The sequence below is a fragment of the Mesocricetus auratus genome, unplaced genomic scaffold (genome assembly GCF_017639785.1).
Source record: "Mesocricetus auratus isolate SY011 unplaced genomic scaffold, BCM_Maur_2.0 Super-Scaffold_100043, whole genome shotgun sequence".
In the NCBI taxonomy this organism is placed as follows: Eukaryota; Metazoa; Chordata; class Mammalia; order Rodentia; family Cricetidae; genus Mesocricetus; species Mesocricetus auratus.
In genome coordinates, this window is record NW_024429220.1 from 6260332 (window position 1) to 6272676 (window position 12345).

General features: G+C 50.4%; 1 protein-coding gene across 8 annotated transcripts in view; it reads right to left on the reverse strand.

Annotated features, from left to right (window-relative positions):
• The window catches only part of Fbxl13 (F-box and leucine rich repeat protein 13), a 218299-nt gene that overhangs the window by 196829 nt on the left and 9125 nt on the right, over nucleotides 1-12345 (reverse strand). For 6 of the 8 annotated variants that reach the window (XM_040735203.1, XM_040735202.1, XM_040735204.1 and 3 more), the window contains exons 2-3: nucleotides 6555-6658; nucleotides 5832-5922 (exon numbers count right to left, since the gene is read on the reverse strand). The exons of 1 other annotated variant lie outside the window; for it this stretch is intronic. In XM_040735203.1, the coding sequence (XP_040591137.1) occupies nucleotides 5832-5922; nucleotides 6555-6658 (195 nt within the window). Of the gene's footprint in view, nucleotides 1-5831; nucleotides 5923-6554; nucleotides 6659-12345 lie in introns of those variants that run through there. One more of the 8 variants, XM_040735206.1, reaches the window with a different exon arrangement.

Here is a 12345-nt window from a genome sequence, read left to right on the forward strand (position 1 = left end):
ACAGGAGAGCTGTCATCAATTACAGACAAATTAGTGGATACATGCAACCAAGTACAATTCGAGGGCCCTGAATTCTGACATGAACAGAACATTAAAACAGGAGACACTGCTGAGACAATTTGGGGAATTCAGAAACAGAATAATTATGCCTGAATATAATTATCACTCAGAGATATTCAACAATTGTTGCAATTATGTAAAACAATGGTACTGTTTTTGTTCTGTTTTTCTTTTTCACAATTATTTTAAGAAACACGTACAAACAAAAAGTACACATATTAATGAGACACTATGTAATGCCTTTCTCAGTGCACACTGGGCATGTGCAGGTCCAATTAAAGGTATCTCCTCAAACATCTACCATGTCTTTATGGGGATAACTTCCAAAAAACTTCCTTCTAGCTTTCAGAAATTAATTTATTACATTTTTACTTATTTATGCTGTATGTGTGCATGCTGCAGCTCATGTGTGGAGGTCAAAGGACAGCTTGTAGGAGACAGAAAGTTCTCTCCTCCTACCATCTAAATCCCAAGGACTGAACGCAAGCCAGCCATGTGCACCAGGCCACTCTGCCTCCTGAGCCCTCTGCCAACATGTCTGTCCTTGTTAAAGGCTTGCAACACTGCCGCCTGCAACCACTTCTGCAACTGGAATGTCTCGCTCCTACCCAACTGCGGCTGGGCCATGTGTCAATCCTTCTCCACTGTTCGCTTCATCTCAGCACAGGATACTGCCCAGCGTCAAATGTTCCGAAGGTCTGCAGCTAACACGCCTGTGGTGGCTTGAAAGAAAGTGGCCCCCGTAGGGAGGTGTGCCCTTGTGGGAGGAAGTATATCACTGTGGAGATGGCTTTGAGGTATGTCTCTCCAGCTGCCCTCAGTGTGACAGGCTTCGACTTCCTGTTGTCTCTGAGTCAGGATGTAGCTCTCTCAGCTCGAGCACTGCCTCTCCATGCACACGACCAAGTTCCCGTCATGATGACAATGGACTGAACCTCCCAACGGTGGGCCAGCCCCAATTAAACGTTTTCTTTCTAAGAGTTGCCATGGTCGGCCGGGCGGTGGTGGTGCACACCTTTAATCCCAGCACTCGGGAGGCAGAGGCAGGCAGATCTCTGTGAGTTCGAGGCTGGGCTGGACCGACAGCCTCCAAAACAATACAGAGAAGCCCTGTCTCGTAAAACCAAAAAAAAAAAAAAAAAAGAGTTGCCATGGTCATGATGTCTCTTCACAGCAATAGAAAACCCTAAGACAACTACTGTTCCAACAGTAAAAAGAAGTCCAATCTCAGAACACTATCTGAGTGCCTGCTGATGTGTTGTTCAGAAAGAACCAGGAGAGTGCATTGAGGGTATCCAGTCTGTCCCCACAAGCCTCTCCTTGGGGCTGCAGTAGTCTGGATGCCACAGTTAACAGATGGTCAGACACTGGGATCCTGTTCAGCTCTGGGAAAAGAAACTGTGGACAGCCTAGCCTGAGGTTCCTATGTTACACCTGAAGTCACTAAAGGCAGCTGTCACCACCAGTCTTGGTCAGAGTTCCTATTGCTGTGATAAAGCACCATGACCAAAAGCAAGTTGGGGAGGAAAGGGTTTGTTTGGCTTACACTTCCACATCTGGGTCCATCATTGAAGGAAGTCAGGACAGGAACTCAAAGAGGGCAGGAACCTGGAGGCAGGAGCTGATGAAGAGGCCATGGAGGATACTGCTTACTAGCTTGCTCCTTGGGGTGGTTTTGAGTGAGACTGGTCCCATAGGCTCATATATTTGAATGCCTGGTCACCAAGTAGTGGAACTATTTGAGAAGGATTAGGATTAAGAGGTGTGGCCTTGTTGGAGGAAGTGTGTCACTGGGGGTGGGACTGGAGGTTTCAAAAAGCACACACCAGGTCAGTGTTTGTGTCTGCCTGATGTCTGTGGATCAGGATGTAGTCCTCAGCTACACCTCTAGTGCTAGAAGGCCACCATGCTCCCATGTGCTCTTATCAGGCTCCAAGCACCCGCTTAACCTGTAACGCAAGCCCTAATTAGATGACCTCTTCCCTAAGACTTGCCTTGGTCATGATGTCTCTTCATAGCAACAGAACAGTGACTAAGACACTCTTCATGGCTTCCTCAGCCTGCTTTCTTATAGAACCCAGGACCAGCAGCCCAGAGATGGCACACAGGGAGGCATCAATCACTGAGAAAATGCCCTACCGTCTTGCCAACAGCCCAATCTTATGGAGTCTTTCTCTCAGATGACTTTACTTTAAGTCAAATTGGCATAACCCTAGCTAACATACCACCTGCGCCCACTGCCTGCCAAGACTGCACAACACTGGACAGGAAGCAATACCTGCACTGCTCTGGGTAGACTTGTGGCTCAAAGCCAGGGCTACAGCAACCAGGCGAAAGTGACTTTAGCCAGTACAGAAGTAAACAGGCTGCATAGCTTTTCTTCCCTAGCACCAAAGCAGTTAGAGAAGCCCACTCTACAGACAGCAACGAGAGCCACAGAATCTGTCCAGTGTTCAGTTCATCCAGCCTAGAACTAAGTACCAGGGAACAGTGTTGGTTGCGACTATGTCCAACGCCCAGAAAAATCAGAGATTAGGGTTCAGTGCTGAAGCCATGATGCATCATGTGATGCAAGCCACAGCACATCTGCAAACCAAGGGTGCAGGACTCTGCCCGTTACCTTGGAATTCCAGACTCCAGTTCGTGGGCACTGGCTTGGCAACAGCTCTTCCACCAGATGTTAGGAGACTGTGAAAGAAACAATCTCTTCCTAGTCCCACAGCCTCAGACAGCCTCTAAGTCCCTGAGAGATGCATGTGCCCCAGGTTCATTTCAAGGCTGGAAATGATAAAGGGCCAAACTACAGTTGGCCCCGCTGGCACTAAAACCCCTTCCCAGGGGAGATACAGATACTGTCTAGCCTGTCTCCTAATGTTCCAATAACAGAGTGCAGCAGAAGTCGGCCAAAGTTCAAGCTGAGGAACTCAGTTTGCTGGGCTTCCTTACAGAGTACAGGTGAGGGGTTATTTACAGGAGTGGGGGTGCTCTTTCCCCCAGCAGGCTGCACCCAGAAAGCCTTTACCCATCAGGGATGAGGGCAGCCTCGAAGCTACATAGACAGAACCCCCTTGCGTCAGCTCCAGCCTATATAATCCAGCCATGTGCAACTGAGTCAGAGTCATTTACAACAGGGCATGGCATCTCCCTATATGCCGAGCTGCCTGAGGTTAGGGGGTGGGTTACACAGGCAACTGTGTCCTTCCTGCTTCAGTTTTCCCCAGCATTTGGGAAGGTAATTTGTAGTTTGGAGGATGTTTGACTCGGTTTGTCTTTGGGAAGACCACCACTAGAGATCTCCCTGGAAGATGCCACCATGCTCTCCCCTGGCATTGATCTTATGTTCTCTAAAGCCATCTTTTCCTGTCAGACATGCACACTTAGGGTTTTAAAATTAAGTCCTAAGATTGGTCTTCCAATATTCCGACACAGAGGACACGGGGAAATAAACTAAAAAGACTGGCGAAGGGACAACTGTCGTGTAGGCTGCGTAACGGCACTAACTTTTCTCACTTTCCTGCTATGTTTCAGCTTTTCCATCATGAGAAGTTTTCTGAGTGTGCATCTCTTGTCATTAGTAGGCACACATGGAGATTTCATTTCCTAAGAAATGGGAGTTGAGTCTCTAGGGTTACCCTCCTCACAAAAGTCAAGTCTCTCATCTGTCTGTAGTTATGAAAGCAATTTCAGCTTTTGAAGAGCATTTTTTTGGCTTGCACAGCTCCCTGTGTCCACTCTTCTATGTAACAAGACACATTATATTTTATAAACAGGCAGATAGGCAGCCCAAGACTGCCAAATCCTGCAATGCAACCTTAAGCAATGCAAAAAGTGCAATAGTTTGTGACCTTTAAATTTTTGTGAAAATCAGTCAGGTGTGGTGGTGTATACCTTTGATCCCAATGTCAGGAAGCATAGACAGGTGGATCTCTGTGAGTTCGAGGTCAGCCTGGTCTACAAAGCAAGTTCCAGGACAGCCAGGGTTGTTACACAGAGAAACCCTGTCTTGAAAAACAGAAAACAAAAATCATAAAAAAGTAAATCACTACACCTCCTTGCTAGCCACTATAACTAGACAGAAAAGTATAAAATAGAAATTTCTTTAAAAATAAAGCTAATATTGCTACATGATGATTTGAAATGTCAAATACACTCAGGATTAGTGTTTCATTCAATGTTGTTATTTCTCCTCTGAGTGTGAAGGAGTAAATTAATCTGCATCTGACATAGGCTGAGCTCTCTAAGTAAGCAATCTGGAGCACCTTGAGATTCACATTTTCATATCTAAGCTTAAACACTTTCCTCAGTGTTATTGCAAGGTCAAATCCCATAGCTCCTTTTGTCAGCTTACATGACATATGTTCTAACCTTGGCAGATTACCACGCCCCTTTCAAAGTCTGAATCAGCTTCCATCATTCTATTTTCTGTGCTTTGACATCACAAAGAAAATCCATTCTCTAGTAAAGCTTTGGGTCTGAATTGTTGATGCCTCTTGGAATTCTTCCCGGTAGTTTAAAGATTCCATGGGACTTCTACAGGCATTGGTGCAACCTGATTTTGTGTACTCTATGATCCTTATCAAAATACTCACCATGAAGTTTACTCTCCCTCTCCATCAAGGTTTTCAAACACATTAACATGTTTACAGCAATGGGTTTCTTTTTCAATCAAAATAACACTGAAAGCAAACTTAGTCTAGAGAGAAAAGATGGAAATGGAGGACCTAGACTCCTGACCCCCCCCCCACCTCTCTTTTAATCCCTGAGGTTGTTCCCAAATATCTCCAAGAACATAGCTTACAATATCTGCATTCTACAGTAGATCAGCGCTCTGTAGTTGATGAAATGTAGATTAATGTAAGGCACATCAGTTCTGATCAGAGGCATGGTTTCTAGCCCATGCACCGGTGCCGCCGGGTAATCCCAGACCTGGGAGAACCAGCCCAGTCCTCCACATCTGTTTCTCTGAGGATGGAGGCTAACTACAGTCCTGCTTTCAATATGACTTTGACTGCAGTTTTCAATGCCCAGCTTTACTGAGAGCTCCCAAGTTTTACTTGGACATACTCAGATCACATCCCCTGACATCACCAAGAATCATACACTGTCCTAAGCAAATCTAATTTTTGTTCACATCTCTCTCCGTGTACTTTTTGCCAACAGACACACAGGCACACAGAGTCCTAAAAATTTCCATGTCGTGTACACTCCCTTGTTCTCTTTAGAGGACCAAAGGCAGCTGCTGGAGCAGGCTCCTCGTTTCAGGGACAGCCAGGTCTGGCTTTCAAACTCAATCACATTAACATTTTGGTCATAACTTTACCCTTTATCCTCATCCACTGGGGCTGCCAGCAGACAGCAAGGGATGGAAGACAAAAGGGTGTAACTAGGAAGGAAAGAGAACACCCTGCTTCCGTGAGTTCTCTGAGGCTTTTGCTTTGGTTTTGAGAGAGGATCTTGTCAATAACCCAAGATGCTCTTCAATCTCCCCATCCTCCTGCCTCAGCAGGGTGTGCTATAAACCCAGGTTTCACAATGCTATTTCTGTTCATGAGAGGAAGAGAGGGAAAATGACAGTCAGAAAGGAGAATTTGCCTGGCCATTCCTTAGAACTGGGGACTTGTTTGGCTCTGTGTGGATTATCCTCTCCATTTCCTAGGTGGCCTCAATTCAAATTCTGACCTCACACCCCTACCCCCAGTAAAACCTCCTCCAATCTGCTTGGGTATTTCCATCTGAACTTAAGATGTGTTTCAAAGTGCTTGATTAATTACCAGCTGATCATCCAGTCCAAAAAGTTGTTCCAAGTAAGTTTCAGAAAGTCTTCGAATTTTTGGTTTCAGTGATGGATCAATGCACATGTCCCTTTAATAAAATTAGAGGGCAAAGTCAAGATTAATTCCATTTGAAGTAAATCTACAACTGGGCCACTGATTCTCATGTGGGGGAGAGGAGTGGGAGTGGGAGGGTATTTCTCCTGAGGGGGCAGGTGTGGGGAGGAGGGTATTTCTCCTGAGGGGGCAGGTGTGGGGGGGAGGGTATTTCTCCTGAGGGGACAGGTGTAGGGGGGAGGGTATTTCTCCTGAGGGGGCAGGTGTGGGGGGGAGGGTATTTCTCCTGAGGGGGCAGGTGGGGGGGGAGGGTATTTCTCCTGAGGGGGCAGGTGTGGGGGGGAGGGTATTTCTCCTGAGGGGGCAGGTGGGGGGGGGATATTTTCCCCGAGGGGGCAGGTCAGAATCACCGGAATTTGCTGAGCTTCCGGGAACGGTGTGTCACTTTCTATCATCCTCACCTGAAACACTGGCCTAGGAGCACAAACAGCTCACTGCACCCTCACACTGGAAAATCAGTGAGCATATTTGTTCACGTTAAATACTGGGGACCTAACAGCTTACGGAGGATTCTTTAACAAGGCCCTGATTTGAAGCATTCATTGGCAAGACCGTATCATGACACTATTTGAAGTTCTTGGCCTTCAAAACATTCCCCTCACTTACCAAAGAAGGTTTTCCAGGCCATTCTGAATGATAATTATGATCATTTTCTCTAAATACCTCAGCGGATCTTCAGGACATGTCACAAGTAACCCACACAGCAGCGCCTGGTAAGAAGGGAACAGGGAACTAAGCCAGTGCTTCTGCCTCTCTTGGGTAGCTCTTGTGATTGCTGTGTCCAAACCAAGCTACAGTCAACCAAAATTCAGAACACCTCGCCTGTCTAAAAACTCCTGCTGCACAGGGTTTGTGCTGTGTGAGAAAAATCTCTGTACAAATCCAAAGATAGTTACAATGCTTAGATCCATGGTTTCTACCCCTTTTAAGTCTGTGGTGGCGCACATACCTTTAATCTCAGCACTTGTGAGTTCTAGGCCAGCCTGGCCAAAAAGAAAAAAGAAAAAAAAAAAAGAATAAGGAACCATTTACCACTTTTCTTTTAATTTTTTATTGATTCTTTGAGAATTTCACATCATGCGTCTCAATCCCACACATTTCCCAATACTCCCCATCTGCCCTCTTCCCTTTTTTAAAAGGAGAAATAGAGTTTTTAAAAATGGCTCCATTTCTCCATCTTGCCCCGGTCTCTATCACATACCATCCGTTGTAGTGGCATTGGGGACTGCCCTGTGTCACACAGCACACCCTTTGTCCAGTCAGCTTTACTTGAAAATGTTCACTGCAGGGAGTCATTGGTCTGGTGAGGAACCATTTTTAAGTTAAAAAAATGTTCAAGTCAAACCATAGGTGACTGACAGAATCCATGTCAAAGTCTACTGTAGAGATAATGCAGTCTTTACCCTCTCGTCAAGGAAACTTCTCTTAGCAACAGACAGGGACCGCTATAGAAAACCACAGCCAATCAAAATAGAGTTGTGGAGCCTGGTCCCAATGGATACATCTACAAAACACTCCCACCCATGCGGCTTTGGGAACATTCCAGAAGAGGGGTGGAAAAACTGTAAGAGCCAGAGGAGCAGGGATTTAGCTGTGAGATTGTGACTCTTGGAACATCAGAAGCTACACCCATAAAGCCTCACAAACATGACTGCCCAAATGTGAGCTGAGCCAGGAGGACACCAATGGGCATGCCAAACTGCACGGGAGCCCACGAGAACATGCCCAACTGCACGGGAGCCCACGAGGACATGCCAAACTGCACGGGAGCCCACGAGGACATGCCAAACTGCACGGGAGCCCACGAGAACATGACAAACTGCACGGGAGCCCACGAGGACATGACAAACTGCACGGGAGCCCACGAGGACATGACAAACTGCACGGGAGCCCACGAGGACTTGACAAACTGCACGGGAGCCCACGAGGACATGACAAACTGCACGGGAGCCCACGAGGACATGACAAACTGCACGGGAGCCCACGAGAACATGCCCAACAGCACGGGAGCCCACGAGAACATGCCAAACTGCACGGGAGCCCACGAGGACATGAAAAACTGCACGGGAGCCCACGAGGACATGCCCACTGCACGGGAGCCCACGAGAAGATGCCAAACTGCACGGGAGCCCACGAGGACATGACAAACTGCACGGGAGCCCACGAGAACATGCCCAACAGCACGGGAGCCCACGAGAACATGCCAAACTGCACGGGAGCCCACGAGGACATGAAAAACTGCACGGGAGCCCACGAGGACATGCCCACTGCACGGGAGCCCACGAGAAGATGCCAAACTGCACGGGAGCCCACGAGGACATGACAAACTACACGGGAGCCCACAAGGACATGAAAAACTGCACGGGAGCCCACGAGGACATGACAAACTGCACGGGAGCCCACGAGAACATGCCCAACTGCGCGGGAGCCCACGAGAAGATGCCAAACTGCACGGGAGCCCACGAGGACATGACAAACTGCACGGGAGCCCACGAGGACATGACAAACTGCACGGGAGCCCACGAGAACATGCCCAACAGCACGGGAGCCCACGAGAACATGCCAAACTGCACGGGAGCCCACGAGGACATGAAAAACTGCACGGGAGCCCACGAGGACATGACAAACTGCACGGGAGCCCACGAGAACATGCCCAACTGCGCGGAAGCCCACGAGGACATGAAAAACTGCACGGGAGCCCACGAGGACATGACAAACTGCACGGGAGCCCACGAGAACATGCCCAACAGCACGGGAGCCCACGAGAAGATGCCAAACTGCACGGGAGCCCACGAGGACATGCCAAACTGCACGGTAGCGCACAAGGACATGCCCAACTGCACGGGAGCCCACGAGGACATGACAAACTGCACGGGAGCCCACGAGAACATGACAAACTGCACGGGAGCCCACGAGAACATGCCCAACAGCACGGGAGCCCACGAGAACATGCCAAACTGCACGGGAGCCCACGAGGACATGACAAACTGCACGGTAGCCCATGAGGACATGCCCAACTGCACGGGAGCCCACGAGGACATGACAAACTGCACGGGAGCCCACGAGGACATGCCCAACAGCACGGGAGCCCACGAGAAGATGCCAAACTGCACGGGAGCCCACGAGGACATGACAAACTGCACGGGAGCCCACGAGGACATGACAAACTGCACGGGAGCCCACGAGGACATGACAAACTGCACGGGAGCCCACGAGGACATGCCCAACTGCACGGGAGCCCACGAGAACATGCCAAACTGCACGGGAGCCCACGAGAACATGCCCAACTGCACGGTAGCCCACGAGAAGATGACAAACTGCACGGGAGCCCACGAGGACATGATAAACTGCACGGGAGCCCACGAGGACATGACAAACTGCACAGGAGCCCACGAGAACATGCCCAACTGCACGGGAGCCCACGAGGACATGCCAAACTGCACGGGAGCCCACGAGGACATGCCAAACTGCACGGGAGCCCACGAGGACATGCCAAACTGCACGGGAGCCCACGAGACATGCCCAACTGGACAGGAGCCCACGAGGACATGACAAACTGCACGGGAACCCACGAGGACATGCCCAACTGCACAGGAGCCCACGAGGACATGACAAACTGCACGGGAGCCCACGAGGACATGACAAACTGCACGGGAACCCACGAGAAGATGCCAAACTGCACGGGAGCCCACGAGGACATGACAAACCGCACGGGAACCCACGAGAACATGCCCAACTGCACGGGAGCCCACGAGAAGATGCCCAACTGCACGGGAGCCCACGAGGACATGACAAACTGCACGGGAACCCACGAGAACATGCCAAACTGCACAGGAGCCCACGAGGACATGCCCAACTGCACGGGAGCCCACGAGGACATGACAAACTGCACGGGAGCCCACGAGGACATGACAAACTGCACGGGAGCCCACAAGGACATGACAAACTGCACGGGAGCCCACGAGGACATGCCCAACTGCACGGGAGCCCATGATTACATGCCCAACTGCACGGGAGCCCACGAGGACATGACAAACTGCACGGGAGCCCACGAGGACATGACAAACTGCACGGGAGCCCACGAGGACATGACAAACTGCACGGGAGCCCACGAGGACATGACAAACTGCACGGGAACCCACGAGGACATGCCCAACTGCACGGGAGCCCACGAGGACATGACAAACTGCAGGGAGCCCACGAGAACATGCCAAACTGCACGGGAGCCCACGAGGACATGACAAACTGCATGGGAGCCCACGAGGACATGATAAACTGCACGGGAGCCCACGAGAACATGACAAACTGCATGGAAGCCCACAAGAACATGCCCAACTGCACGGGAGCCCATGAGGACATGCCAAACTGCACGGGAGCCCACGAGAAGATGCCCAACTGCACGGGAGCCCACGAGGACATGACAAACTGCAAGGGAGCCCATGAGGACATGCCCAACTGCACAGGAGCCCACGAGGACATGACAAACTGCACGGGAGCCCACGAGGACATGCCCAACTGCACGGGAGCCCACGAGGACATGACAAACTGCACGGGAGCCCACGAGGACATGACAAACTGCACGGGAACCCACGAGAAGATGCCCAACTGCACGGGAGCCCACGAGGACATGCCAAACTGCACGGTAGCCCACGAGGACATGCCCAACTGCACGGGAGCCCACGAGGACATGACAAACTGCACGGGAGCCCACGAGGACATGCCCAACTGCACGGGAGCCCATGAGGACATGCCAAACTGCACGGGAGCCCACGAGAAGATGCCCAACTGCACGGGAGCCCACGAGGACATGACAAACTGCACGGGAGCCCATGAGGACATGCCCAACTGCACAGGAGCCCACGAGGACATGCCAAACTGCACGGGAGCCCACGAGGACATGACAAACTGCACGGGAGCCCACGAGGACATGCCCAACTGCACGGGAGCCCACGAGGACATGACAAACTGCACGGGAGCCCACGAGGACATGACAAACTGCACGGGAACCCACGAGAAGATGCCCAACTGCACAGGAGCCCACGAGGACATGCCAAACTGCACGGTAGCCCATGAGGACATGCCCAACTGCACGGGAGCCCACGAGGACATGACAAACTGCACAGGAGCCCACGAGGACATGCCCAACTGCACGGGAGCCCACGAGAAGATGCCAAACTGCACGGGAGCCCACGAGGACATGACAAACTGCACGGGAGCCCACGAGGACATGACAAACTGCACAGGAGCCCACGAGGACATGACAAACTGCACGGGAGCCCACGAGGACATGACAAACTGCATGGGAACGCACGAGGCCATGCCCAACTGCACGGGAGCCCACGAGGACATGACAAACTGCACGGGAGCCCACGAGGACATGACAAACTGCACGGGAGCCCACGAGGACATGACAAACTGCATGGGAGCCCACGAGGACATGACAAACTGCACGGGAGCCCACGAGGACATGACAAACTGCACGGGAGCCCATGAGGACATGCCCAACTGCACGGGAGCCCACGAGGACATGACAAACTGCATGGGAGCCCACGAGGACATGACAAACTGCATGGGAGCCCACGAGGACATGACAAACTGCACGGGAGCCCACGAGGACATGACAAACTGTACGGGAACCCACGAGGACATGACAAACTGCACGGGAGCCCGTGAGGCCATGACAAACTGCATGGGAGCCCACGAGGCCTTGACCCTACACAAAGAACTATGGTCAACTGAGAAATGCTGGGAGCAGGAGGTTGTCCTCTCAGGGAAGAGGCCACTAATGGCTGTCTAGTGCTGAATGGCCAGCCCTGAAAACATACATGCAAGTAACATTATTCAGACCTGACAGGTTGCATTTACGAATAAATACACATAGACTACAGATGCATGTATGCATGCAAGCAAGAGCAATTAGTGAAAAGGGGCCATGTGTTTGAAGCACAGTGGAGAGGGGTAGATGGCAAGGTTTGGAAGGAGGAAAGAGAAGGGAGAAGTGTTGTAATCGCATTACAATAGGAAAAAAGAAAAATGAAAAAATGTAAGTCTTCTACAGGGCTGTGGCAGGCTTCAATGGCAGGGCCCTGGGTTCATTTCACAGCAGTGGGGGGTGGGCATCTACTGCGCATTGAAAAAATAAACATTAAAATGCATTTGTATTTTACCATCCATGGTACTTATAGAATACATATATATACATGTGTGTGTGTGTATATATATATATATACATATATGTTATATAATGGAAAATGTGCACACAGGCAGGAAACAACTTAATAGATGATTTATTAAGTGTTTATTATTAGTAGATAATGTACTTTAAAGCACATATGTAGAGTTCAGCAAGCTGCTGCAGTGTTGTTTTCCCCTAGGAGATGCCTAAGAGAAAAAACTT